Source organism: Rhipicephalus microplus, chromosome 2 (assembly GCF_043290135.1).
Source record: "Rhipicephalus microplus isolate Deutch F79 chromosome 2, USDA_Rmic, whole genome shotgun sequence".
NCBI lineage: Eukaryota > Metazoa > Arthropoda > Arachnida > Ixodida > Ixodidae > Rhipicephalus > Rhipicephalus microplus.
The window spans coordinates 142,393,557-142,420,881 of NC_134701.1; the positions used below are offsets into that span (position 1 = coordinate 142,393,557).

Sequence of the window (27,325 nt, forward strand, 5' to 3'; positions counted from 1 at the left end):
ATGAGCACAGTTATGTCATGTTATACCTGGCATATATTTCATAACTTTCATATTGCCACCTTTGATTTATTCTAGTCCCACAGAAAGGTTTCTTCATTCCAATATTGCTATATATGAAGTTAACGACACGGCTGAAGCAGCACCAAGGCCATGATGTTTAAACCATGCAATTAACAATAAATTATTTACCTAAGTGCAAATAATTTCTAGCAAAGACATGCCTGACCTGTGGGTGCAACAGGTGAGGAAGAAATATTGTAATTTAAATTGACGAAGGCTCGAGGAGTTTAACAAAGCCGTGCGATTGTCCTTTGTTCCCCACGTAAGCCATTATTTTCATGACTTAAGTTATCATTTATGTTTTTTATACAGTCATGTTATGCCACGCCTGCTTGGTATAAATCACAGTTGCGACAGTGTCCGCACAGCACAAAGTCGTAGCCGGCTAGACAGATAGATAGCTACACTCAAAGCCGTCAAAGTTTGCAAAGAAAGGCTTCGCATTTAAACACTGTGCAACTAGCATTCAGCTAACCTGTTTATTGCAGTCATGTGTTACTTCATTAATATTTCCACAACCCTGGCCACCTCTTCCTTTTCTCAGTACAAACACGATTTTACAATACACATTTTTCTATATATGCCTAAAACAACTTCCTTTCTATCAATCTCTTCCTTGCTCAATTTCGACAGTATTCGAGATGTCTCTTCCACACATCAACAACTGACAGCCTAAAGCACTCGAGGAGACTTTTTTGGAAATCAGAGCCTCTTTCACGGCCTCTTCCGCCCTTCACGGGTCCCATTCAGTGAACACGCTAGCATTCTATTATGGTATGTTCAGCCGTTTACGGACTTCAGAGCGTCATCAGGGTAGCCGAGAGAGTGATCTATTGGCGAAGTGAAGAGAGAGACATAACTTTATTGTATCTCCTTGCTGGAATCATGGGGGCTGTAGTCAAAGAGTTAAGGGCGAGGGCACAAGTGGCCACCCTGCTCCTCCATAATTGATGACTCTGTGCCCAACCAAAATAGAGTGTAAAGTACACCTTGAGATGGCCTGTTCTGTTATCCACATGATCCGTCGGGAAATGTTCCCCTGTGCACGAGCTACGTGTGTATGAAGAATGGCCATTTTCGTGAATTCTTATTAGTAATCAGGCGTCCAGGACTCGGGGAATGGCGGTAGCCAAGCCATTTAAATACATTTGCGAACGTAAAGGTCTTGGAACCACACACGTGCTACGTATACTGACTAAATACTGCCAAGGGACACTGGGAATGTAGATTTGGTCGAAACAGCAAAATGCTCTTAACGCCGCTCCTGGTGACACAATCGATGCATAACGGGGATGAATATAAGGCTTCCAGAGGAAAGGCTTGCGCAGTTCGGACGATCCGTGGATACTCTCGGTTCTAATAATTTGAAAAGGTGAGTTGGACGAGTAAATTGAATTAAGCATGTATTGCGCTGCAAATAATGGAATCGCAGGTTCCAGGTGATGTACTATCAAAGTGCGGCCCACGGTTATCAATTTTTCGAATGGTGGAATAAACTGCACGCTTCAAGATGACATAGTTCGGATTTATGAGGATACACCAGATAAACTGTTGAAAACAAATTTAGTAGCTTTAGAATGCTGGACAATTTGCAACTCCACAGTAGTATGACCGCGGACGTGTAAGGACCACCTGTAGAGCACTTTAACGTCGTACCCACGAAATACACAGTTTAGTGGAACATTTTTGCATTTATCCCGCAAGAGAAAGTGGCAGCCAACGTCTGAAATTACAACTGGCACCCATAGGCATATCAGCCGAGGGGGAAGGGCTGAGCAGCCCCCCTCTCTCTATTTTCGACAGTGGTCACTCTTGGCTGCATGCTGGAGAAACCAACAAGTAAGGCGAAGTTCTCCGTTACAACAGTAATCACTCAATTCTGTTCTTACGGGAGAATGAAAATGTTATGAGGCAATGTTACAACATGGTAAAATTTTGCCAACATTTCCGCTGTGATGATTTTTCTTGTAGGGTGTTTGCGGTTTGGCTCACCAATGCGACGCTTTCGCGCCTTGTGCTGTAGTATTGCAGAGCAGGCTAGCGCTACACAGTGGCCCTATGATGTTAAATTACTCGTTCATGCTTTTATTATGCGTTGCGGTGACTTGTTGGTGCAGTTACGGATGGAAACGTACAAGTTTTTTATGGACCGGTCAAAGCATTCGCTGCTTCTGGAAATTTATGTTCTTTGAAAAGGATATATAATCACCGCTGCTCGGCCGAAGCTGTTGCGAGCCTATGAGTGTGACGAATCATTTTTGATGTTTAAGATTTTGCGTACTGAAACGCCGAAAAATGTTTCCGCTTTAGTCTCTGATGAACCTGATCAGCCTTGCTTATGGTAGCTTGGAGCCGTAGCGGCAGCTTGCAAAGTGGCCACGAATAAATAAGTGGACTCGAGTTCAGTGGGAAGCTCAGCTTTTAAGATTGCCCCACAACTTGACCCATCAGACCAAGGAGAAGGTGAAAGACCTTGGTTTTTAGGACTGTGGAGGCTTTGCTAGGAGTCGGGTTAGTTAATTTTCACTCAGCTTGATTTGTCTTTTACAGCTCGAAATACACCTTCGACAGCAAAGAAGCACGCACGTGCAGTGCTGCTTATTTCTCTCTATTCCTCTTTCTCTCAACAACTATGAGCTTACAGAAATGTATACGCACACAAACTACTAAACACCGTTATGCTTCAAGTGGAAACATTTTATTATAGTCATAATCCATCTCGGCTGTTGCTTTATGTTACCACTGCTTATGTGCAGCTAGCCTACTTGAATTACATTTAGAAGAAACTGCTAAGCGGCTTTGTGGCAACATGTAACAAGCAGACGATTCTATGGCACATAGAAAATTTTAAATGGCGAAGAACCAATTAGAAACAATATGCCGTAAAAAATATAGTTAATTCTCTTATTTTTTACGTGGTCGCGCATAAGTGGTCATTACGCGACGGATCATTTTCACCTCATTTGTTGCCTCGCATAACAAGCTGGTGCTGTGTGCATGACAAAGACTGTTTACACCAATCCTATACAGCTAACGACCGTTTTGAAAGGAAGCAACGAAGGATAGTGTAGCGGCATTATCGCCCACATTTTGTTCTTGCAAAAGAAAATTTTGTTTGCACCATTTGCATTGGCGTATTTGGCATGCACCTGGGGGCTCCTTAAGAAATTTTAATACATATACAATTAGTTTAAACAAAGTACTGCGCCCCAAACACCACAAATTATACATTTTTTAGAGAAAAACGATGAGCAGTTGATAATAAGTTAATAACAGTTATATCTCAATGGCAACATTAATAATATTTCAGTTCTTCAGAAATGGTGTTCAGACTAATAGCAAACAAAGCAAATTATAATTAAGAAAGCAAAACGCGCCCTTAGAGGGGTAATTAAATGTTTACTATACTTTGATAAAAGAGGGTTTGCGGAATGTATGCTTTGGTGTTTGGCAGCAATAGCGCCGTTCAACGTGAATGTATCCTCGTTGACCCTTCGTACATCTACATCACGATGACTAACATCCATGATAAAGTTTTTAAATAAACTATTGTGGTATATGTGAATGTTAACCACCAAAGCATAATCGGAGAAAAAGGTATGATAGCAAGATGAGCGTCGTATATTGGACGCGGTAATTGTGCTAAGGGTGACATTCCTCGGCCTTTTACAGTGGTATCTAACAAAGCGCGTCATTGAAGTTCTCTCTTGTAAATAAATAAATAAATAAATAAATAAATAAATAAATAAATATATATATATATATATATATATATATACATCCAGGATGATGAATGCGGTAAGTTTGCCTCTCCCCCCCCCCCCCCCCTAGCGAAGAGCGAAGGAGTTGGTACACCACTGCAGTGGCCCCCTACACTCAGAAGTGGAGTAGTGTAGTCACTTAAAAAGAACTGTGACTTCTGCGATTTAACACCGAATATTAGCATACGGAATGTGATGGACTAACTTGACTTTTTTTCGGCTCACCCCTTCGCCTCCCCTTACTCACTTCTCAAACGAAACACAGACAAACATCTTTTTTTTTCTTCTACTAGAGATAATAGATGGATGGTCATGCTAAGATAACAGTGCCAGCTGGAACGTGAAGCCTTGAGAACAGCTTTGAAACTCGATCTTGACGGTAATGTGTCCTTGTCGAGTCTATGGGCCGTTGAAGGAAGGCAAATAAAAATAAGTGCTTATTAGTGGCTCCAAGCCAGTCCATTTGGCAGACAGATGGATTCATGGCGTTTCAAGTCGCAAACCAGTTACACGGCGGCAATAAGAATCATACAGCTCGGCAACACTATTGTTCCCAAACATTCGGGAATACCTGCTTTGACGCTGCAGTGCGTAGAACACGAGCAGTAACGTATTTCACAAAACGCACAGATATAAACCACGACCTCAGAGTATGAGCGCCAGGTATGGGCCGTTTCAGAAAGCGAAATTTGAAAGTATAAAGTCTTCATTATTTTTACAATATTCCCCTTCCTCCCAAACATTCGGTTGATTTCTCCATTGTAGTGCGCGTAGAAGAGATGATTACAGTGCGAATGACAGTAATTATATTTACTTCACTCAAACTGTGGTCATGTGTTCCTTTTCCCACAGATGAATTCCACGCAAGATGTCCTGAAAGTCTCCGTCGTTTCTGTAAGTAAACTTGAAGCGTCCTCGCGAGCACCTTTCTTACGACACATTGCCGGAGCTGTTTTTGCCTCATTTCATATTACCTGATTTTTCATACTGTACAGATATACCGACACTCGAATAAGAGGGCGCAGCTTCAAAGTAGATAAGCCTGTCAAAGTAATGCGCTTCCATCATCTCTCTCGAAGTTTGGTTTCGATGCTTGCGATGTACGGGGGTGTTATGTACGCCTGTGCACGCATGCTTTGTTTTAATAGCAGCACCGTAGAATATATACAGTCATAGAAACCAAACTTCGAGACAGATAATGGAAGCGCATTACATTGACAAGCCTAAAGAAAAGTGGGTTACCTACCCACAGGTTGTCTTGCTTGAAAGAGAAATTTCGCTCTCGTCTTCTGTTCATGAAGCATATGATCACATGTTGTGTCATGTGTTTAGAAAAAAGTGGTTAATGATTTAGAGTACTAGGTACTCTACTTTGGGAGAGCTGTGTGCCGTCCCTGCCTGCGCCGGAAACAAAATGATTTAGTGTACCAGGTATCACTGCAGTTATAAAACAAAGAACTGACGACACACTGACCAGGCTTGCACAGTCGATACAGTGCACTATTCGTGTGTTTATCAGATTTTGGGTTTTCAAAAGGAACGTATTAAAAAAATGAACCAGTATTTGGATTGCGCCCATTTGTGTTTCTCATGTCTGTCCCCGTGGGCCTGCGCAAGTACTTCAAAAATTAAAAGGCTATAGCTGTGCTTGACAGTTGAAACATTACTACATGGGGAAGGGAGTGAGGTCCTTTAAGCTATTTGTCATCCAGGGCGTCACAAGAACATGCCATAAAGTCCGAGAAAGCCTAGTCGGTGCTTGTTTCTCTCGCTCGAATGACGCGAATGACGTTTGTTTCAAGCGTGCCACGAAGTGTGCAATTTATTACCAAATTATTTTCTTCCTAAACCACCATAGAGGTGCAACGGAAGTTCTTTTTTTTTCAGTGGCCTCCGTACGTGAGGATCGCTTACAGAAATGGCATACCGATTGTTGTGGGGCCAATGGGTCAGTTACTGGATGCCCTCACAAGCAGCTTGAACATGACGTAAGTTTTAGGGGCGAAGCTCCTTATAGCTGCACCCGTTCGTCCCTTGTAGTAGTCGTAGTCGTAGTGTGTAACCAGTCTTACGTTTTGACCTGCAAGGTGGTGCTGGTGGGAGATTTCTCCTGTGCGTTGTTGAACAATAAAAAATTCGCAGCGTGCACGTTAACTAAAAGTCAAATTCTCCTGTCTCTCATTCCCCATTAGCAGCCATTGGCATGTACATTGAGCCCTATCTGAAAAGAAAGTGTTGCTACGTTATACTCGCTGGGCGTAACCTCCTTCGTTTTAGAAAGGTTTAGCGAGCGTTGAGCCGCAGTGCCATGAATACAGTGAACTAGTATATACCATGAACTCGATGTGGTTAAAGGTGGGAAGTAGACCCGAAGTGCAAGCCGTAAAAAAGTGTGGGTGTGCCACCTCTCGTTTAGTCTTTGGAATGTCCGCTGGATGGTGGTGCTTCTATATGGGGAATATATGATGAAAAGATGTGAGGTGGTGGTACTTGGAGTGTTGAATAGATGGACGAATGGACACACATACAGATGCATGGACGGACGCATGGATGGCAGCACGGACGGATAGACGCATGGACGGACGCAGGGGCTGATGCATGGACGAACGCAGGGACGGACGCCACATGGACGTGCGGACGTACAAACAGACGCATGCACAGACGGGCCGAAGAATTCACGGACGCTCACACAGACGGACGCATGGACGGACGGAAGCAAGAACCAATGGACGGGCGGATGCTTCGCCCCACTTTCCATCATTCACACTGTGCTTATGCTGACATTTTTTTCACCCCCTTTAAACTCAGTGTCTCTGCGTGACGACGTGCTTTCAGTATCTGGGACCAAAAACAATTAAGGGCGGCTGAAGCTGAAAGTCGACTAGGCAAATGACAGCGCGCATTAACTTTCATTGAAATATGTTCCTGGAGTGCTTATCGGCAGGCGTATGAGTGAACCAAGCCACGCCGCGGTAGTTTAGTGGTTAAGGTACTCGACTGCTGACCCGCAGTCGCAGTATTGAATCCCAGTCTCGGCAGCTGCATCTTTGATAGAGGCGAAAGCGCTGTAGGCCCATCTGCTCAAATTTGGGTGCACGTTAAAGAACACTATAGGTGGTTGATATTTGCGGAGCCCTGCACCACAGTGTGTCTCATAATCATATGGTGGTTTTCGGACGTTACACCCCACATATCAATCAATCAATCAATCAATCAATCAATCAATCAATCAATCAATCAATCAATCAATCAATCAATCAATCAATCAATCAATCAATCAATATCATGATCAAACCACTATCACCGGAATTATCTTGGCCAACACCAATCCTCATCTCATTGGGGTGTGAACACAAACTATCAAGTTTAGGTAAACATTCTAAACCATGGAAGAGACTTCAAAAAGGACCAGTGGGTGGCTCATCTCGCCAGCTCGGACCCAGAAACATAATTCGTGGTACTAGATCAGGTGCGCCGGTTGGCGAAAGCCTTGGGAGTCACCCAGTTAGCTCCTAAATTCTTCGTTACCCCTTCCCTGAAATAATGTGTCTTCTTCTTATCTCGTTGATGCAGTGTTAAACGAAGTTCAGCTTTGCCGAGCTCAAATAACTTCACTGGTTGCTGACATACATGCCATACGTACGATGACAGCTGCCTTTTTTCGCACGTTAATCATGCAGGTACAAGGCAACTGTTCCTGCGGATTGGCACGTGGGATTAGCCCTTCCGAATGGAACCTGGACTGGAATGGTTGGTCTATTGCAGCGAAGGGTAAGCAGTCGCTGAAGTAACTTGGCCGGTTTCTTTCCTCGACTAACCGCACGTGCTAACTGCTCAATTAGCAAACGTCTACCCTTTATAGAATCTATCTGGATACGTTTAGAAAATCCATTATGTTCAAGATTTCGGTAATTTATTCTAGAAATTTGAGAACGCCTATTGTTTCGCTCTGCCGACTGGTTGACGCATTCAATGGTGCAACTCGTGAGGAGGATCTCTAGTTCTTTGTGCTCATCGGCACCAAATTAACCATCCGTTGACACCAGAATAAAATACATGACGTACGCCTCTTGGGACGCACGCGTCAATGAAGTTGCCAATTCACCGACTCGGGACAAAATGATTGGACATATAGACACACATAAAGAGAGCGGTAAAAATTTTAATGAGAAGCTGGAAATGTTTGCCCGACTATTCGCCCGATACTGGTCACGGTGCTGGATGATGATTATGATACATACCAAGAGTCTGGAACTCATCTGAGATTGCGTGCCGCTGTCACGAAATTTGTCTACCGGAATTGCCGGGACGGCACAGAATGTGCGAACAGGAAGGGGGGGGGGGTGCATTTTCAAAACGGAACTCCCCATGTCTATAATATGTATATAATATATATGCAATTGGTAGCGTAATTACATAATAAAGTTTAACTTATTGTAGATCCATCGAGTACATTGACTTGTACAAGACTTAATACTTGTATCTTTGCGCTTAGAATATGTACTATGTGAGATTTCAACAAAAAATTATTCTGCAAGGGAAGCGTGCGAGGGAAGCGTGCGAGGGGAGCGTGACGTCTACGCGCTGCTGCGGCGTGACATACTTGGCACCGCTCCAACACCTTCGGCGAAGTGAAGGCATTGAGGCGCGTTCGTAAGGACGCGCGTACGTATGGCGTTACACACGTGATGGCGTTATGGCGTTACACCCCCACCCCGGCCTACCACCTGACTTGACACGCTGGACCCGCGGTCCACTGCATCGACCACTTCTGGCCTTTATACAGAAGACGGAACCTTTTCTTTTTATTTAACTGATGCCATAAGGCATTCTGGCGCCAATAAAAAAATCTGTAAACTTGGATATAGTTCGGCGAATAGTTACAAAAAAAGTTTGGAGGACGACTGCAGGGGTCCAGACCAACAAAGTTGTTGATTCGTAATTGTCCGGAAGTTTTGTTAATGCCCTTGTATAATAATGTGTCCAGTATGAAGGCTGGCTTAAATTTCTCTCACAAAAAATTTCGCAACCAGCTTTTCGTTCATAAATTCTACCACGGGGCAGGCGCTTTGCTAACCCTATGCGTGCTATCAGTTTCAGCTAGTGCTTTCTATTGCGAATAGTAGTAGTAGTAGCAGTAGAAAACTTTATTATATACATAATCCAGACAGGCTTGAACTCCAGTGCCCCGAAGAATATACGGGGTGGAGAGCGAAGTCTGTCCGGCAGGGTGGTGCCCCTATTCCAGGGCCCCACTGGCGCGAGCCATCCGTTCAGCTCTTTGGATCAGTCGCAGCTGATCCACTAGGGCTGGGCTAGACAGCAGCGCCTCTCATTCCTTCCACGTGCCAGTGGTGTCGTGCTCTTCGTCGTGCTCTGCGCACTCTCACGTGATGTGAAAGAGTGTTGGGGTGGCTCCACACCACGGGCACATATCTCTGTACGCCGTGGGGTAGATCAGGTGAAGAGTGTGCAGATTTATGTAAGTGTTAGTCTGTATTTTTCTTAACGCTGTTGCCTCCGCAGCGCTGAGCTTGCTGTGAGGACGTAAATACAGCTGCCCATTTTCTCTATAGTACTTTAAAATTGTTGCGAAGCAAGGGTCCAGGGGTGTAGGGTCATCACTTGCATTGGCTTGAGTGGCTCGGCGAATTCAGAAAACGGTACACCGTATTGCCAATACCAAGCAACATGGATCCTACTCTGCATGCTGGATGAAGAAAGGCAAGGGCTGACTACATAGACAAAAAGACAAGATTTTTGAACACGGCCAGATTCACTGACGCCGCGCCTTATCAGACCAATGCAAAGAGATATGTGTGTGTAGCCACCGACCATAGAGGGAAAATTACAGCCTGCGCTTCAATAGATCAGGCATCGACAACACAAGGAGAAGAAGTTGCCATAGCACTGGCAATAAAAGAGGGATGGACGCGAAACGCTCCATTAACAATCATTTCAGATTCGCAAAAAGCTTGCAGAAACTATCTAAACGGCAAAATTGGAGCACAAGCGCTCCATATATTGGTTGGGACAGGATGGGACCCCACAGTGAAATGCGTACAGGCTGTGACTTGGGCACCGGGGCACGAGGGCGTGACAGGGAACCTGCGCGCGGATGAGGCGGCTCGAGGCTTCTATTGCGAATAGTCTTTGCACAAAGGCCCGGCCGTGGTGGTCTTGTGGCTAAGCTACTCGGCTGCTGACCCGCAGATCGCGGGATCGAATCCCGGCTGTGGTGGCTGCATTTTGATGGACGCGGAAATGGTGTAGGATAGTGTGCTCAGATTTGGGCGCACGTTTAAGAACCCCCGGTGGTCGAAATTTCCGGAGCCCTCCACTACGGTGTCTCTCATAATTATATGATGGTTTTAGGACGTTGAACCCCACATATCAATCAATTTAGTCTTTGCACAAATGTTTTCAGCCAATCGTGATACTGGACATACCATTAGCAGATAAGTCTAGTCAATCAAAAAAGCGGAATGAGCATTTACGATACAATTTTTTGCGAGTTTTGTATCTGGTTCTTAAAAAGCTTGAGCTTCTTAGAAATCACCTGAAATATTTCACGCTGCGCAGGTCGAGATAGAAGGTGAAGTACGATTGTTTAGGCATTGCGGTATGAAAAAAAAAGAAGAGGATGAAAGGGAATGAGCATGTGATCCTGCAGGTTAACTGCAAATACTTGTATTTTATTGCCTAATGCAGGAAGTGGATATGACCATCATGCCACTGATCCAGACTTACCACCGTCATGCTGTAGGGGAATACAGTCCTGCCATCATATACGTGCCATTCGGCATTCTGTCAGCCAGTGACTCCAGCACCTCGAACGTCTTCGGCTACATACTCACTTTCGACTGGAAGGTGAGCGCATTAGAAAAAAAAAAAACATACAAGCGAACGTGCTGAAACTGTCGAGAACCACTCTGATTGACAGGAGGCATTCACACAACGAAACAAATGTGACAACGTGTTGCTATAAATAAAACAGGTACTCAAAACGCGTTTACTGCAAATAAGCTCATCCGGACATCATTCAGCGGTAAGACCCAAATGAAGCCGTCTATATGTCGTAATGTTGTCGTTAAGTGGTAATTTGAGTGACAGCATGTCTCAGCATACTCGTGTGCGTGAGGTAATGTGAGTGTAGGCGCAGAGTGAGTGCTCGTGAGTAGGAATGCGTGTAATGCACGTACTACTGAGTATGACTGGCAGCGCGGGGGGAAATATTGCTGGCTATACATGTTTAGTGGAGGAGCATGCCCCTTTGTTTTGCGATGCCTGAAATGGTGCGTTTTAGGCCATGTTTTCTTATTAGGTGCGAGATTGGTTATACAACAACTTCTCTCTCTCTCTCTCTCTGTATATATATATATATATATATATATATATATATATATATATATATATATATATATATATATATATATATATATATATATATATATATATATATATATATATATATATATATATATATATATATATATATATATATATATATATATATACTTAACGGCAGGATAGCTGAAAGTTCGGCGTTCGACTCGCGCGTTCGCCAGATGTCTTCACTCTATACTCGTCAGCAAGCTTAACACAAACGCTCCGACGCGTGACTTGGACTACTTTGACCGATGCCAGGCGCGAAGCGCTCAGTGCTGTTGCACAGATAACACCTCGGTATGCTTGAATTGCATGTCGGCGTGCATGGGAAGATTTTGGCAACAGAGCACAAAGCTACGCTGCGCTATACCGTCAAACTGTTTCAGGACACGCTGTGGAGCGTTCGTGTTAAGACGTTATGTCCGCCGCAGGTGTGGGCTCTGCTTTTGAGCGCCATCCCCATTTTGGCGCTGCTCATCAGCTTGTCGGAATTCGCGGTTCACCGTAGGCCCTGGAAGACTATGCCGCAAGACGTGCACCAGTGGGGCTGGGAACTGTTCGGAAACCTTCTGTACGAAAGTGAGTGAAACAACACCTTGTTACTTTTTTGTTGCAACACGTGAAATGAAAGTTCAAGAAAGTGCAGGCACTTCTTAAACATTTCGTCAGTATGCTACATAAAGTATCCATGCTTTATGCCTATGACTGTATACATGTGTTTAGAAAAAGTGGGTACGATTTAGAGTACTCTACTATACTAGAAAATAGAAATATCCGTGAGAGCTATCAACGGTGCTGGTAGGCTATTATGTCCATTAAGTGTAAAATATACTACTAAAGTTCCCAGATGTAACACTCACTTGTTAGTGGTTTACGCTCAAAAACTATGCCGTTTCACCATGTGGGGCGTTGTAGGGGAGATCCTCGGACACTATGACCGTAGTCCCTTGTATCGAGGTGCTATGCCATAAACATTTGATGTTGTTCAACGTGCGCCTAACCTTCAAGTTCACGAGCCTTCAGCACTTTTCTGGCATCAAAATTCTATAGCATATATCGTCCATCTGAATGTGGATGCCACGGCGGGGATTCAATCCTGCGACTTTTAGATCAGCAGTCTAGCCCTGTAACCACTTGACGACCTCAGCGGATAGGAGTGACAAGTACGTTAAAAGAAATTGGAATGATTAGTTTTTACTGCTCTACTTCTTTGACGTGCACATAAAACACAGTCGGTGTATTGGTTCTTGCATTTCGCGTGCACATTTAGTGTGCCATCTGTGATTTCATGTGCCGCAGTATTGGGATGCGTATAGCCTCTATAGGATACCCTGCTACGCCGTATTGTATCCTACACGTTGAATTTGCTAATTTGGCTAAAGTTTATGTAAGTGTAAGTAAGTGCAACGTGTTGTAATGAAGAATAAATGCGGTGACCTTCCTTTACAGGAAAACTGAAGAAACGCCGATATTATGGCCACTACGTAGACGAATAGTTCGGACAATAAAATAAAAAACAATTTTCTTTAGGAAAAGATACATTCAGCACGCCGCAGGTGTCATTTCTCATAAATTTATACCTCAAATATGAGAACAAATACAAGTCTCAGAGAAAACAGCACCGTAGTGCCTTCAACTTTGATTCAGGTACACGTAGTGCATCAATACTCCTCAAGATCCCACAAACACGCAGCGCTGCATGAGTCAGGACTGTTTTTTTTTTCGTTTACCGCAGTATATAATATGAGTCACATTGAAAACGGAGACCTTCATACTGCAAGTACAATGTCATCCTCACATATCTGCGAACGTTGGCACACTAAAAAAATACACGAGTTGGTGCTCGTTGAGTAATGCTGTATTGACGAATCAGTGGTTACGCCTGGACATGCCATGCTTTTGTCGAAAGCACTTAAGGAGTTGCGCATCTTTAGCGTATACGCTGACCGATTGACATCAACGCAAGCACTACTTCAAAATGTTCCGCAAAGCTGGCATTGCTTTCGGCGAAGGCAGCCTAATGTATTTTCTTTCTCTCTTAAGACTGTGACGTAACATATTTTGGCGCTGTACATGACCAAGGACGTTTCAAGTTTCGCGCAAAAAAGCACCATCTGTGCCATGTCCGCGTGCACTTACGCAAGTGGTTTGTGCAGGAAATTGGCTTGGAGCCGATCATTACACACACGGCAATAAACTGCAGCGCTTCAACCGCGGTGGTCATATCGCATACGTACGAGCACGTCTGACGTATGTGGCATCCCGCCTGTATACTCAGAATGAGTAATTTCTTGTGAATAAGATAAAGCAGTACCCGGGCAAGGGGAAAACGGGGGGTGGGGGGGGGGCATGCTCTACGAGAAAAGAAGAGAACGAAGTGGAATAGAACAGCCAGCCCAGTGATCGGGCATTGTCTCTGTTCTCGTTACTAGAGTCTCTTCTTATGTGTGTCTCTCCTTAGTTATTCCGTGTTCTTAGCGTTGGTTCTGTCGTATTGTACGTTATAAGCGAACTCGATGGTGCCTTTAGGTTAACCAACATTAAAGACACATTGTGGTCTTGCGCTTGTGGCTCATGGCAATTCTGCAATCAAACCTCCAAAATGAATTGCTTTTTCAGTTGCCACACAACACGTTCGGGACAGGAAAGATTTATGATGCCGTGGTGTTTATCGATCCCGTTATTCGAAAGAAGCAGTTAGTAAAGGTAATGCATGTAAATTTAATGCACGCAGTCATGCTTTTTTGGGTGTGCTGATGAATGCGCACTATTGTCACGTATACTTGTTTGTCTTACCCGCTGTGTTAGGTAGATTAGTGGTTGATGTGTGGGGCTTAACGTCCTAAAACCACCATATGATTATGAAAGACGCCGTAGTGGAAGGCTCCGGAAATTTCAACCACCTGGGGTTTTTCTAACGTGCACCCAAGTCTGAGCACACGGGATAACAACATCTCCGGCTCCATCGGAAATGCAGCCGCCGCAGCCGGTATTTGATCCCGCGACCTGCGGGTCAGCAGCCGAGTACCTTAGCCACTAGATCACCGTGGTGGGGCGGGTAGATTAGTGAGTCGTATACAGGCTGTCACTCTGCCAAGCTCGAAGGCGTGGGTGCTGCTCCTGGCCACAACCGGGTCGCATTTAGATAGAGGCGAAATGCAAAGAACGGCTGCCTGCTTGAATTCAGGTGCTCGATAAAGAACACAAAATTCTGTAAATTCCCAAAGCCTTCCGCTATATACGGCATTCCTCATCATTGTCCTTGTGGGCAGCAGTTGCTCTACTTTCCGCCGCCACCACCGGGGTGAGTAACCGCTACCACGCGTATTTAAAAAAAAATGAACATGGAAAAAATATGCAGAGCCTGATGGGATTTGTACCCTGAACCCCTGGGTGGCAGTCGACTATTTTACTATAGATTATCACCGATGTTTCAAACTTCTTCGTAGAAAGACCCAGGTATATGTAACTGGTAGCGTAACTTCCACAGAAGACCATGTATCCAGTAGACGGCTCGTTGGCACTATCGCCATCTACTTATTGAGGGGACAACTAACAGCTAACAAGAAGTAAAAAAAAATATGAAGTCACAACCGGGAGTGGTAGCGACGTGGTCCATTTGCCGTACATCGCGCGAAATTGAAAATTATCTTCATTGCTGACCTTTTACATGCTTTTTGATATATACACGATGTTATTGTGCCTTTGTGGCTCGCCTATAGCATGCGAGAGATAAAAGAAAGGCCAAAAGGAAATAGTGAGGAAGTAAGGTTGTTTTATGTTTCAAATAATTTACTTAAGATACAGCAAAAGCTTTGCAGATAGAGAAATTCTGAATCAACTTTTCATGAGCACAATAGCAAAATAGTTCAAACATTCACGTTTCATAATCTCGGAGTACCCCTTAAGCGAGACAGCAGCCTGAATATTATCACTTTGACAACCATAGAATACTGAGTTTCATTGCTTATATAGCGTGTCCCATTCCCCGTCACAAAAGGCGAGGGCAAGCCTGCCGTGTGTCAGTGAAAGCAGTCGGCAATGACAGGAGCGGCTATCTACACATTTTGTCAGCCAGTTCAGCTCTGAAATTTCACGCCAATAAACAGCACAAAAGCAAATAAATAGCCTACTGAAGGTACGCACGAATGCACCACACAAAAGTGTGCGATGCCTCGTTGATCCGGCAAAGTGCCCAACTAAAAATAAGTCCAGACTGAATGCACACGCCGACCCCACCCCCCTCCTTAATTTATGGCACACGACCGAAAAAACAAAAAAAAAGCTATCAACCATTTAGCCAAGTGTCAGATTTATAGTTTAGATTGCATATATTTAAAAAATTGTCTTGAGTTTTTTGTTGTTGTTTTTTATTTCCCTTCCTCCCCTAGTCGCGCTTGAATTGTATGACAGCGTTTTTGTCTGTGGCAAAAGTTTTTCGACCACTCTACGTTCCAAGTTTCACGACTGATATGATTTGACCATGCACAAGCTCTAATAGTAGGCCCCGCCGCGGTGGTCTAGTGGCTAAGGTACTCTGCTGCTGACCCGCAGGTCGCGGGATCAAATCCCGGCTGCGGCGGCTGCATTTCCGATGGAGGTGGAAATGTTGTAGGCCCGTGTGCTCAGATTTGCGTGCACATTAAAGAACCCCAGGTGGTCGAAATTTCCGGAGTCCTCCACTACGGCGTCTCTCATAATCATATGGTGGTTTTGGTACGTTAAACCCCACATATCAATCAAATCATATCAAGCTCTGATAGCAGATTGCCTGGATCCGCTTCCTTCTTCCCATCGGCTCTACCAAAAATTAAGGCTATCACTCATTTATTCAGGCGTCAGATAAACCGTAAAGTAAATTCATAGTTAACTTTGACACATATAAATTTACTACTATTTGAAAAAAAAAGATTTATTGAGATTTAGTTTTGGTGATTTCCTCTCCTCACCTAGTCACGCTTCAAATCACCGGCGGACGTTGGCGCCTGTGGCAATAGGTTTTCCACACGTTTCTTTCCAAGTTTAGCGGCCCATGTAAATTGACCATGGAAAGAAGGTGTACAGGCGTGATGTCGGGCAAGGAATCACGTTAAAGGGCACTGGCCGAACGATGTTCAATTGCAATTTTCTTGCCTCAAATTGCATGTCAAGTCGTCAAGTCTAAAAAAAAAAACGTATTGCTAAACGTACTGCACCCAGAAAAAAAGTAATTACACTATGGTTTTAAGAGCTTTCGGTTCCTTCAGTACTCTCACGTCATGACAAGGCATGAACTTCTCGTCACAGGCTCGTGCAAAATACCGTCACGTTTCCACGACCCTTCTGCTCCTTTGGTGGTGCATAAGTGGCCATTTTGAATGTTTTGATGACGCACAAGTGGTCATTGGGCCAGTTCGTACTTGCGTCATCATGACCACTAGGCAGACTGCTGCATGATGTCACCAGAATTTGTTCCGAAGACTGACGTCAGGCTAGTGTCAATTTCGATAGGTACGCCATGTAAAAATTGACTTTAAAAGCGAAATGAATTAACTTATCAGCGTTTGCTGAGACACTTGCTCGGCACCGTCTCTGTGTAGGAGGCTTGTATGGCGGAGTAAACTCGGCTTGAAAAAATGGCGTTTGTTCTAATTTAACAGATGTATTACAGTGTGGTAGAAGAGCAATATAATGACTGGGTGTCACACAATACGAACTGTGTGGCGAGTGGATTGTTAAACATTTTCAAGCCATTACAAAGAGCTCTGCCAAATGCATTATCGTCATTAGCCACAGCACCAACAAAGTACGCATAATTAATGTGATCACATGTGTGTATCTGGTACCACGCTTCTCGACCAAACTACACGATCAATCCCCCCAGCGACGTGGACATTCCAGGATCTTCTTCTTCGTTTACACAGTGGGTGTTTTCCTACTTAACAAAAATTATGAACACTTATGGCAGAGTGGGAACCTTGCTGGTGTATGCGTATTAACTGCCCCAAGAGAGTTTATAGTGTGCTCTACAAAACTCGCTCTTCAAGCTATCGCTGTGACTGTGCAGTGTCTTCCGCGTAGGCCTATAGCATTTTTTATAGGAGTAACGCAATAGCCATCTTATTTTTAATCTTTTTGAAGTGGCCACCAGGAACATGAAGGGTATACTCAGATTAGTCACAGCTGCTCTTATATGCTCGGTATCCTACTCTATATCGAACTGGTCCTACGTACTACTCGCTGGCATAAGACTGCAATGTAGATTTTACTTGGCAACTATATATGTGGGGTGGGGAGTGGCCTGCACTGGCGTAGCTGGAGGACGGCGGCAGTGAAGATACTGTTAATCATCTTCTCTATTACGGTCAAATCCTGTGAATTCAGAAATGTGACGTCTTGACTCAACCATTTGAATGAAAGTATATATTCAGTGGAAATCCTGCACTTTGTCTAACGAATACATGCAGAAGGGCACATTGCCTGACGTACTTTTTATTGTGCAATGAAATTGTTGGTTAACTGGCACCTCGTGTCGCATGTGTTCACATTGATAATCCCTGACTTTGCACCTCCTTTAGTGTAGCTGGTAAATCAGGCAAACCCTGTGTGGACCTTTCTACCTTTTCTCGATTCGTCCGTCTATCTGTTTCCGCCTATTCACGGTTGTACTACCGCCCTGGTTTTGCTACTTTGTGCTAATTACTAATTAGACGTACTTCAAATACCAGTAACTGGTCGGACACTTCACCGCTTTTTTGATCGCGCACAATGTTGCCGATATTCGTTCGCAGGTTCTCCACGCACGACTTCGCAGACATCGGGGCGCATCGTAATGACCTCGTGGCTTCTGGCCGTTCTCGTGATCGCGAACTCGTTCGCGGGTCACCTCAAATCCAGCATGGCGATCAAGAACGAGCCGACTCAAGTGGACAGCGTCGAAGACGTAGTCGACCGACCCAACTTGAGGCCCTTCATATGGAAGGGATCGTACTACGAAGCCTTGATTTCGGTCAGTACAGGTATACTCTGCTTGCGGTTTTATTCTAGCGGGCCAATCAAGTTCTGCTGACCTTTGCGAATTTTTGGATTGATTTGATGCATGGCGGAATGAGGGCGTCATTCATCGACAGTTGATGTACTTATAGTCTAACGCTTCGCATGGTGTACCTATATAACATTTGGGACTAATGGTTGATCACAGTACTAAACTGGGTGCAGGTGGTCTTGGTATACAAGGATCAACACCCGCCACGGTGATCTAGCCGCTACAGTGCTCGACTACATGCTGACCCGATGGTAGCGGGATCGAATCCCGACCACGGCGACCATTTTTTTGATGACGGCGCAAATGCTTGAGGCTCGTGTGCTCAGATGTGGGTGCACGTTAAAGAACCCCAGGTGCTCGAAATTTTCGCAGCTTTCCACTACGGCGTCTCTCATAACCATGTGTTGGTTTCGCGACGTTAAACACCACATATAAATCAATTAATCTAAATATTATAAAAGCCACATCACACAGCCGGAGTGACCTCTGTCAGCACTGTTAACTTGCCGCGGAAGGTGCACCAACTAGTGTGGCTAGCAATTTATTCAGCTATATAGAATGTTAAAAGTTAGGTATAAGAGATAATGGAGAGTACCTTAGTAACCTGCGCTTCGCCGATGACATTGCATTGCTGAGTAACTCAGGGGACGGAATGCAACTCATGACTACGGAGTTAGACAAGGAGAGCAGAAAGGTGGGTCTTAAAGTTAATCTCTAGAAAACGAAAATAATGTACAACAACCTCGAAAGAGAGCAGCGCTTCGAGATAGGTAATACTGCACTTCAAGTTCTAAAAGACTATGTCTACTTAGGGCATGTAATAATCGTGGAGCCGGACCACGACATTGAAGTAGCTAGAAGAATAAGAATGCGGTAGAGCACATTTGGCAAGCACTCTCAAATCATGACAGGTGGATTGCCACTATCCCTCAAGAGGAAGGTATATAACAGGTGTATCTTGCCAGTACTTAGCTACGGAGCAGAAACCTGGAGACTTACAAAGAGGGTTCAGCTTAAATTGAAGACGATGCAGCGAGCAATGGAAAGGAAAATGCTATAGGTGTATGTATCCTTAAGAGACAAGAAGAGAGCAGAGTGGATTAGGGAACAAACTGGGGTTAAGGATATCATAGTTAAAATTAAGAGGAAATGGAAATGGGCCGGGCATGTAGTACGTAGACAGGATAACCGCTAGCCATTAAGAGTAGCTAACTGGATTTTCAGAGAAGGCAAGTGGGCTAGGAGGAGACCGGAAGTTAGGTGGGCAGGTGAGATTAAGAAGTTTGCGGGTATATTGGCAGCAGCAAGCACAGGACCGAGTTGACTGGCGGAACATGGGGGAGGCCTTTGTCCTGCAGCGGACGTATTCAGGCTGATGATGATGATGATGATGTTGATATTTCTATTGCTTAAGATAACAGACGAGTTTTTAAGTTCGTTTTTGAAGTTTCAACTTCCCACAGTTTTGAAGTCCCAACTTTCCACGAGTGCACTTGCAAAATATCAACCCCAGTTTAATCTACGGAAAATTTGAATTGCTGCACAAACTTGAAGAAAAAAACAAGGGAGACAGGAAAGAGCGCAGCTTCAAGTTTGCTGCACAAACTTCTTCAAGTTTGTGCAGCAATTCAATTTTTCAAGTATGAACCAACTAGTCTGCAAAAAAGTATTGCTTTAATCTACGGAGCCGCCAGAGTTTATGCGAGAACCCGTGTTATAAGAAACGACCGAAGACATAACAATGTGATTTTAAATTTTGTGTGTGCAGACCTCACCGTCCCCGCGGATGAAAAAGCTGTGGCGCATGGTGGTGCGCAAGAACGGCTCCATGCCGGGCAACATCATGTACATGGACAAGAACATGCGCGAGGTGATCCAGCGACGCGCCGTGTTCATGGTGGACCACAACTCGCAGCGGTTCCACATGGCCGCCTTCTGCCGACGCGAGTCGACGGCCAGCTTCCACTTCGGCCGCGAGATCATCGAAGAACACAGGCTGTCGTTCCTGATGTCGCGGTCCATGTGCCGTGACCTGCACCACCGCATATACAAGAGGTATATATGTTCAACAAGAGCCAAACAAAAACCCCTTGAAGCATGGTGCCTCAGTACAACTTCATCCTCTGCCAGCTACTGCGTTATCATGACAAAGCGCTTGAGATTGAATTATCTGTGATATAACGCAGACAGTATATTTTCGAGAAAGGCGTCCGAAATAATTGATATAAAATATTGGCTCTTTGCCTTCATAATTACTCTTTCTGTGGTTACAGGTATCTGAAGTTTACTAGAGACATTGACTATGGCAGTAATTAGAGAAATTTGGCTCATTAATTCATTTAGTGTAGACAGGTGGTCGGGCCAGATGGGAGAAGTCGATTCTGCGAAGAGCCAATTTACTCTCGGCCTTCATAAATACTCTTTTTGTGCATGGTGGCAGGCAGCTTAAGTTTACCGGAGACATCAATTACGGCAGTGTTAGAGAAATTTATTTAATCAATCAATTTTACCTAGACAAGTGGTGAGGCCAGATGCGAGTAATTCATTTTGCGGAGTGCCAATTGACACTTTAAGGTTCCGAGAAAAAAAACCTCTGGTAATTATAGAGGAGTAATGAAATTTCGCCCAATTAAGCGCACATGTGCGAAGCGCGGGTGAGCACAACTAGAAGACCAGAAAGACGTCACTATTGACGACGACATTCTTGGTAATATGAGTTCTGCCTCATGTGCGCTTTCCTTGCTATAACCGCAAGCAGAGCCCGCACACTGAAGCCGGTCGATGGTTGACGTAATGACTGTCGTTCGTGCGAGTCGTCTCAGAAGAATATGGCTCTAGCACAGATCTGAGTTTCTGTATTGGTTTAGCCGGCAAAGTCCGTCAGAATTCAATTCTGATAAAATTGCCAGCGTATGATTTTTCGACACCTTCAAACGGCAATTGACTCTTCGCGCGAAAGGCTGCGTGCTCTCAGTTTACCACAACACCTGCCCCCAACTAATTAAAGGGCAATAGATTTAATTTTTAATTACAATTAATGTCCGTGGTTGTGCAAAGGTGCCTGTCAGCACAGAAAAAGGAATGACGAATGCAGCGCGCAAATTTTCCTCTCACATTGCAGAATTTTCGAACGTATTTCTCGAAGCATCGGCCGTTATATGCGTAAGCTTCGCGTTCTTTCGACATCACCTTTTCTAAACTAGGGATGCTCTACTTTCGAACGACTGTGTGGTTGCTCGTCCGCTTTGTTAAACTTAAGAAAGGGACGATCGCTGCACCTTTTCTCACAGGGGACACTACCTATTCCACGTATAGGCTAGCGGAATCTATCCCTACTGAAGTATAAGTTTATGTGTGGCTAGAAGGGGGGGGGGGGTGTTAAGTATGTCGATATGCATTGCTTATCACCAGGTTACCACCGGTACCGAACTGTCCTTGCACTCACTTTAATTTATTTGGTTTTGCGTTGCGATTTCAAGCAAAGAGCTGCAAATAATGCCCCTCATGTTTTATTTCTGTTGGCTTCAGTAGAGTGTGTCTGGCAAGAAAAGTAGGCTCCATATAACACGTGGAACACCATGTATACTGGAGATACCCTTTGATTTTCTGCATATAATCTGCATCACTTTACTACATTGTGGACACCGTGAGGTGACTATCACGAGGAATGGGTGCATATAATAATATGTAGAAATCGCTTTTAGACAGAACCATAGGGTTCGAAGTATCGAAGAAGTGTCTCAAACACTCGAGATATGCGGAATGACAGACTTATTGCTTTACGAAAATATCCATCTTTGCCTTGTCTGCAATGAATTGCCAGCGTGTGTAGAAGTGCAGAATACGTCCGACGTCTCACAGAAAAAGGTATGTTTGCAAGAAGTTGTGAGTTCCAAAGGAAAAAAAAGTGCCGCCATATCCACGAAGTGAATGATGATGAGTGGGCGAAGCTCCGGAGGTAAACCTGGTAAACCATGAATCCTCTGTACATTTTGCCCACTCGATTTTATTACATCGTTCCCCCTTGCGTACGTCGCCGCACTAAATCGAACGATTGCCTTCAACCAATAACACGCGCCATATGTGACATCATTCCTATTTTATAAGATCTCGCGTCTTTCATCAACTACAAGTACCGCTTTCTAGTTTATAACATCTTGCATCTTTTCATCATCAGCTACAAGTACCACCATCTAGTAAACACTACAAGAACTAAACGAGAGGTGGCTACATACAGGAGACGGTACCGCCATCTAGTGAAGACTGCAAGAACTAAACTAGAGGTGGCTACATACAGGGGACGGTACCGCCATCTAGTGAACACTGCAAGGACTAAACTAGAGGTGGCTACATACAGGGGACGCACAGCCCACGCCCTAAGGAGCTTCGCCCCTAAAAAAAACCCAGAGCTCTGCTTTAGATTGTTGATGACAAGGAAGCTTTGGTACTTACGTAATGCGCAATGCCCTGCACCTAAGACTTGCGTTTCTCACGGAAAAGAACAGCATTGCAGCTGCGCCATAAACGCTAGCCCAACCTCGTTCACGGACGTCTCGCAAAGGACGTGGCCTTTACTAACCATGTCTTGCCTGCATGCAGCAACCCACAAACAGCCGTAAGCTGCATCACAGCGAAAATCCGCTCTGTCCCCACAATTCCGGTATTCCAATTTCGTCAATAGCGCAAGCAGGTGTAGTGCCATTTCGGGTGACAGCGGCCAATCTGCATGCTCTTTCTATTAAAGGGACCCTAAATAGATTGACGTGGCTCATATTGATAGATAAACCGCACTGTGAGAACGCTAATACCGTAAGTTAAGCTATCCTAAGCTTATTATTAGCGGAGAAAATCAAGGTCAAAGTTTCATTTTTGAAATCTTGCGCGGAAATCTCAGCGTGTGACATCAAATATTTTAAATGTATTTTTCGTAATTTCGCGACATTGGCTGGATGAAATTTTCTGAAACTTCGTATGATAGTTATGTGGCACCGACAAATGACAGTGTAGTTAATATTTTGTCAATTATATAGAGGATTCATGGTATCCAGCCGAAGCATTCAGTCTATGACGTCATATGGTGCTTTGTGCGGCAATTTTAGGGTAGCACAGCTCCACCCGAATTTTTTTTTTCGCGTGTATTCTTGCTTGCCAAGCGTCGTGTCGTGGTGAATGTGTTGTTCTCGGTTTTTTGAAATTCTACTTTTCTAATATGGGAAAAATCGCTTTTCTCTCAAGTGTCCCTTCAAGCGAAGATTTCATGAGTCGCAGACTTCGGTGGCGGAGGCATCGTGCATGAAAAACTCTCTACCGGTGACCATATAGGGATGCGGGTGTAGTACATAGATGCTTGACTCGCTTGGTGAATTCTGTGCTGAACGATTGCGTCGTCCGCTATCTCTGACACCAGCGTAGCTCTCGATCGCCGATCGACCCGCCGTCAGCAATCTTCTGAAGCCGTGTAGCTCTATAGCCGATCAGTGCCCCGTCCTCGAACTCCTTCGACCGTGCCACAATCTTTTTCTTTTCTCAATCTTTACTGCTCACACTATCACTTTCAGTCCCTCCTTATCTCATTCCCTTGTGAGCTACTGGTGAGTTGTCGCACTTAGCTGCACACAGTTGTGGGGCTCACGTTTATCTTCTTTTCATCTATTACAAAACCACCAACCGCACACCTATAAATGCGGCTCTCATATGTGCGCTGGTCACGTGCGCATTTGCGCCGCTTTCTAAGTATTGTTGCTCTCCCGGTAGTCGTCTTGCCGGCGATCAGCGATTTTTGATACCGAAATCAAACGTTTTATCAGTCACTTGTTATTTTCACGTCACCACATTTCATTTTTGATTGATATGTGGAGTTTAACGTCCCAAAACCACCATATTATGAGAGACGCCATATTAGAGGGATCGGGAGATTTTGACCACCTGGGGTTCTTTAACGTGCACCCCAATTCCCATTTGATTCTTGCATTTCATTGTTGCATGCGTGACCATCGTTGTTACCTGTAAAAATAGAAGTGCTGCACTTATATTTTTACAGACAACAGCATGCCGTTGAAGGTCCGATACCTGGCATGGAGAAACGAAAAAGTTTAGAGGGGAGCATCGGACGATGCAAGATAGATAGATAGATAGATAGATAGATAGATAGATAGATAGATAGATAGATAGATAGATAGATAGATAGATAGATAGATAGATAGATAGATAGATAGATAGATAGATAGATAGATACGGTCAAGCACGCACAAGCCAAGCTTCGCTTCTCTCATGTTCCCGATCGCGGGAAAGGCTCCCAATGTTTTTTTTTCTGCATGTCCCAGATAGCAGTAGCACTAGAAATCAGGAAACCAAGGCCATGATGTCATGTGGAAGCTACGTGCCCTTTTATACCAAGCCCTAATAATGACTTCATGCAGGGTCACGTGGCTCTACGAAAGCGGCCTGGTAAGCAAGTGGATGGCCGACGAGCTGGGAGACTGGCAACGCTGTGTAAGGCGCACCGGTGAGCACGTGGCCGAAGACCTTACCATCGAAGACACGATGGCCACCTTCTTGCTCTGGGGCATCGTCATGTGCGCCGCCGCCGCCGCTCTGTTCATCGAGACGTTGAGACATCCGAGCGTCGATCGCGGGTCGCCCGAGATTCCTTTTCAGAGGCGTGCCAAGATGCGCCGAGGCGGTCACTGTAGAGCCTTGATGCGCACACGTCTTCAAGCAGTGTTTTAAAGTCAGAATACACACTCACATTTTCCCCCCGCTATCTGCCAGCAAGATCTGTAGACCACAGAACTTACCCTACCATCACACGTCACTACTTAGGGAGCAGGAGCGATTACTCCCACTTCTGCTCTGCAGGCCAACACGTTTCCCGATTTAATCAGAAATCACTTCACAAGACCTGCGCAGTTTTCTGCGCAATTTCTATTCTGCCAATCACTCGTGTACCGTCCCTTCACCATATCAGTAGGAGGCCTCATAGAGTCCTTGCAAAACCGCAACCTTTACCGCACCAATGAGTACGGGAAAAGAACCTTGGCCTATCCGAACCTCGCAGATCAGTTAAAGCTAGTCGCGAATGATCGGGATGCTACTAAAGCTCTATGCATCGTGGACTGAGGGCGCATCTCTTTTGCTATACATATTCGGTCTCTCGCTTTCTCGGCGCACCACCACTTCGACATTTCAGAGAGGCTAGAAGGCATTAAAAAATATAAATCAGCATTATCATTGAATTCGGATTGATTGAAGGCAAATGTTCATGCGTGTGTGCAGGGTTCCGGATAAGAGCGGCAAAGTTTCACCGATACCACTCGCCTCCCACATCGGTCGAGTCCAAAACACAACACGCTTCACAATGAATGATGATACGAAAGTAGGTAAAGCCACGACTTGCTTCCCACCATCACCTGCCTTTGGTACGTGGCTTCACGGGAGCGAGATCGGAGGTAAAGAGTTCGTGAAATTCATAATGAGGGGCATTCGGCCGCCATTATCCCGAAAAACCTGTGTGGTCATGACCCCAGCTGCTTTTCAGAAGAATCATGAACTGGACCGACTGAGCTACAATATGGGACGAAAGTTGCCCCCTTCCCCCATCTCCTCGCCTTGGTAATTGGGAAGAAGGGAGGCACCTCCTCTGCCACCCATGCCTGTGCAAAGTTGATGGTCATGTTATATTGATTGGATTAGGTTCAAGTTGATGCTATGACAGCGCGTAGCCAACACGGACAGTAAATACTGTCCATTATTAAACGAAGGTTAACGCAGCATCAATGACTATTTAACCAAGGTCGCCCAACAATGGCAGCCATTTAGCTAGCACTAGCAAGTATCACCATCTCTGAAACGACGTTAGTCAATACTATTGAGTATTTGTTGGTTAGTGAGTCTGGCTAGAAACGGTCGCCGAGTCCCACTTTCTTATAGAATGTAAGCGAAGGTACCCTGGGAAGAAAAGTGCCTCAAAGAATTTATGGCTAGACGAATAATGGTGTATCAACATGTTATACGAAATTATTAGTGATACATTTACCCGCACGAAAATAAAATGTGCACTTTGTATTTTGAAAGCTGATTCATTAGCTGAAAACATGCTGCGCATTACGTATTTGGCGCCGATGTTGACATGCAAATTTTCACCAGTGGATCCTCCCAGTTCCCGCGTATGTTTTTAGAGGGAAATACTGAACAAGGTCAGCTGATTCCAACAGCAATCTACAAGTCCTATATGTAAAACTCGATCACGAGCCCGGAAGCAGATCCTGCCAAATGTTCGCTCCCAGGGGCGTAGCCAAAATTTTTCTCTCGGGGGGGGGGGGGGGTCACACAGACCCGACGGGCGGGGGGGGTGGGGGCACAGGCATCAGCTTTTCTCTGTGACGTCACTATCAGCGGTAGTTTAAACAGATGAATCACATGTATGTCCAGTCATAAGATTCCCCTCTCCCCATGCGTATGGTTGTGAAGAGAGTAAGTAAAACTACTGTAAGAATGATTGATTGATATGTGGGGTTTAACGTCCCAAAACCACCATATTGTTACGAGGCAGTGGGCATGGATCCGCCGTCGGACGAATCGATGAAGAAGAAGCGGACTAGGCGCGCGAGATGCTGGCAGCCCTGGGGTGTCACACCTACCTGTAAATATTGGAAATTCACTCGTTTTTCTATTCTGTGTGTTTGTAATCCTTGTAACAATATGAGTATGAGAGACGTCGTAGTGGAGGGCTCCGGAAATTTAGACCACCTGGGATTCTTTAGTGTGCACCGAAATCTGAACGAACGGGCCTACAGCATTTTCACCTGCATCGAAAATGCAGCCGCTGCAGCTTGGATTCGATCCCGGGACCTGCAGATTAGCAGCCGAGTACCTTAGTTACTAGACCACGGGGGCGGGGCAGTGCTGTAAGAAGTACTTTAAATACAGTAAATGACAGGTAAAGTGACCGTTTGGAGCAACGGCCTCTCGCCACACCATTGGATGGACTAGTCTTAGAAAATGCAAAACTGCGATTACCCACCCGATCGAAGAAGACATCGTTAATTGTTAATCTTTGTTAAGCATAGATGGCGTAGTCCTCATCGGGGCG

At 44.8% G+C, this 27,325-nt stretch overlaps 1 protein-coding gene across 1 annotated transcript; it reads left to right on the forward strand.

Moving 5' to 3' along the window:
• Positions 1–11,597: 11,597 nt before the first annotated feature.
• Positions 11,598–26,273, forward strand: LOC119169717 (uncharacterized). Its single transcript, XM_075884034.1, has 4 exons — positions 11,598–11,789; positions 17,981–18,198; positions 20,003–20,289; positions 24,654–26,273. Exons 1-4 carry the CDS (start codon positions 11,732–11,734, stop codon positions 24,961–24,963), a joined length of 873 nt encoding a protein of 290 aa, XP_075740149.1. The 5' UTR covers positions 11,598–11,731; the 3' UTR covers positions 24,964–26,273.
• The last annotated feature ends 1,052 nt before the right edge of the window (positions 26,274–27,325 follow it).

Bases quoted from the DNA above. Each gene is read 5' to 3' on its own strand.
- LOC119169717 (XM_075884034.1), top strand. From the start codon at position 11,732: ATGCCGCAAGACGTGCACCAGTGGGGCTGGGAACTGTTCGGAAACCTT. The intron at 18,199-20,002 runs GTCAGTACAGGT...TTGTGTGTGCAG, and splicing joins ACTACGAAGCCTTGATTTCG to ACCTCACCGTCCCCGCGGAT. The intron at 20,290-24,653 runs GTATATATGTTC...GACTTCATGCAG, and splicing joins CACCACCGCATATACAAGAG to GGTCACGTGGCTCTACGAAA.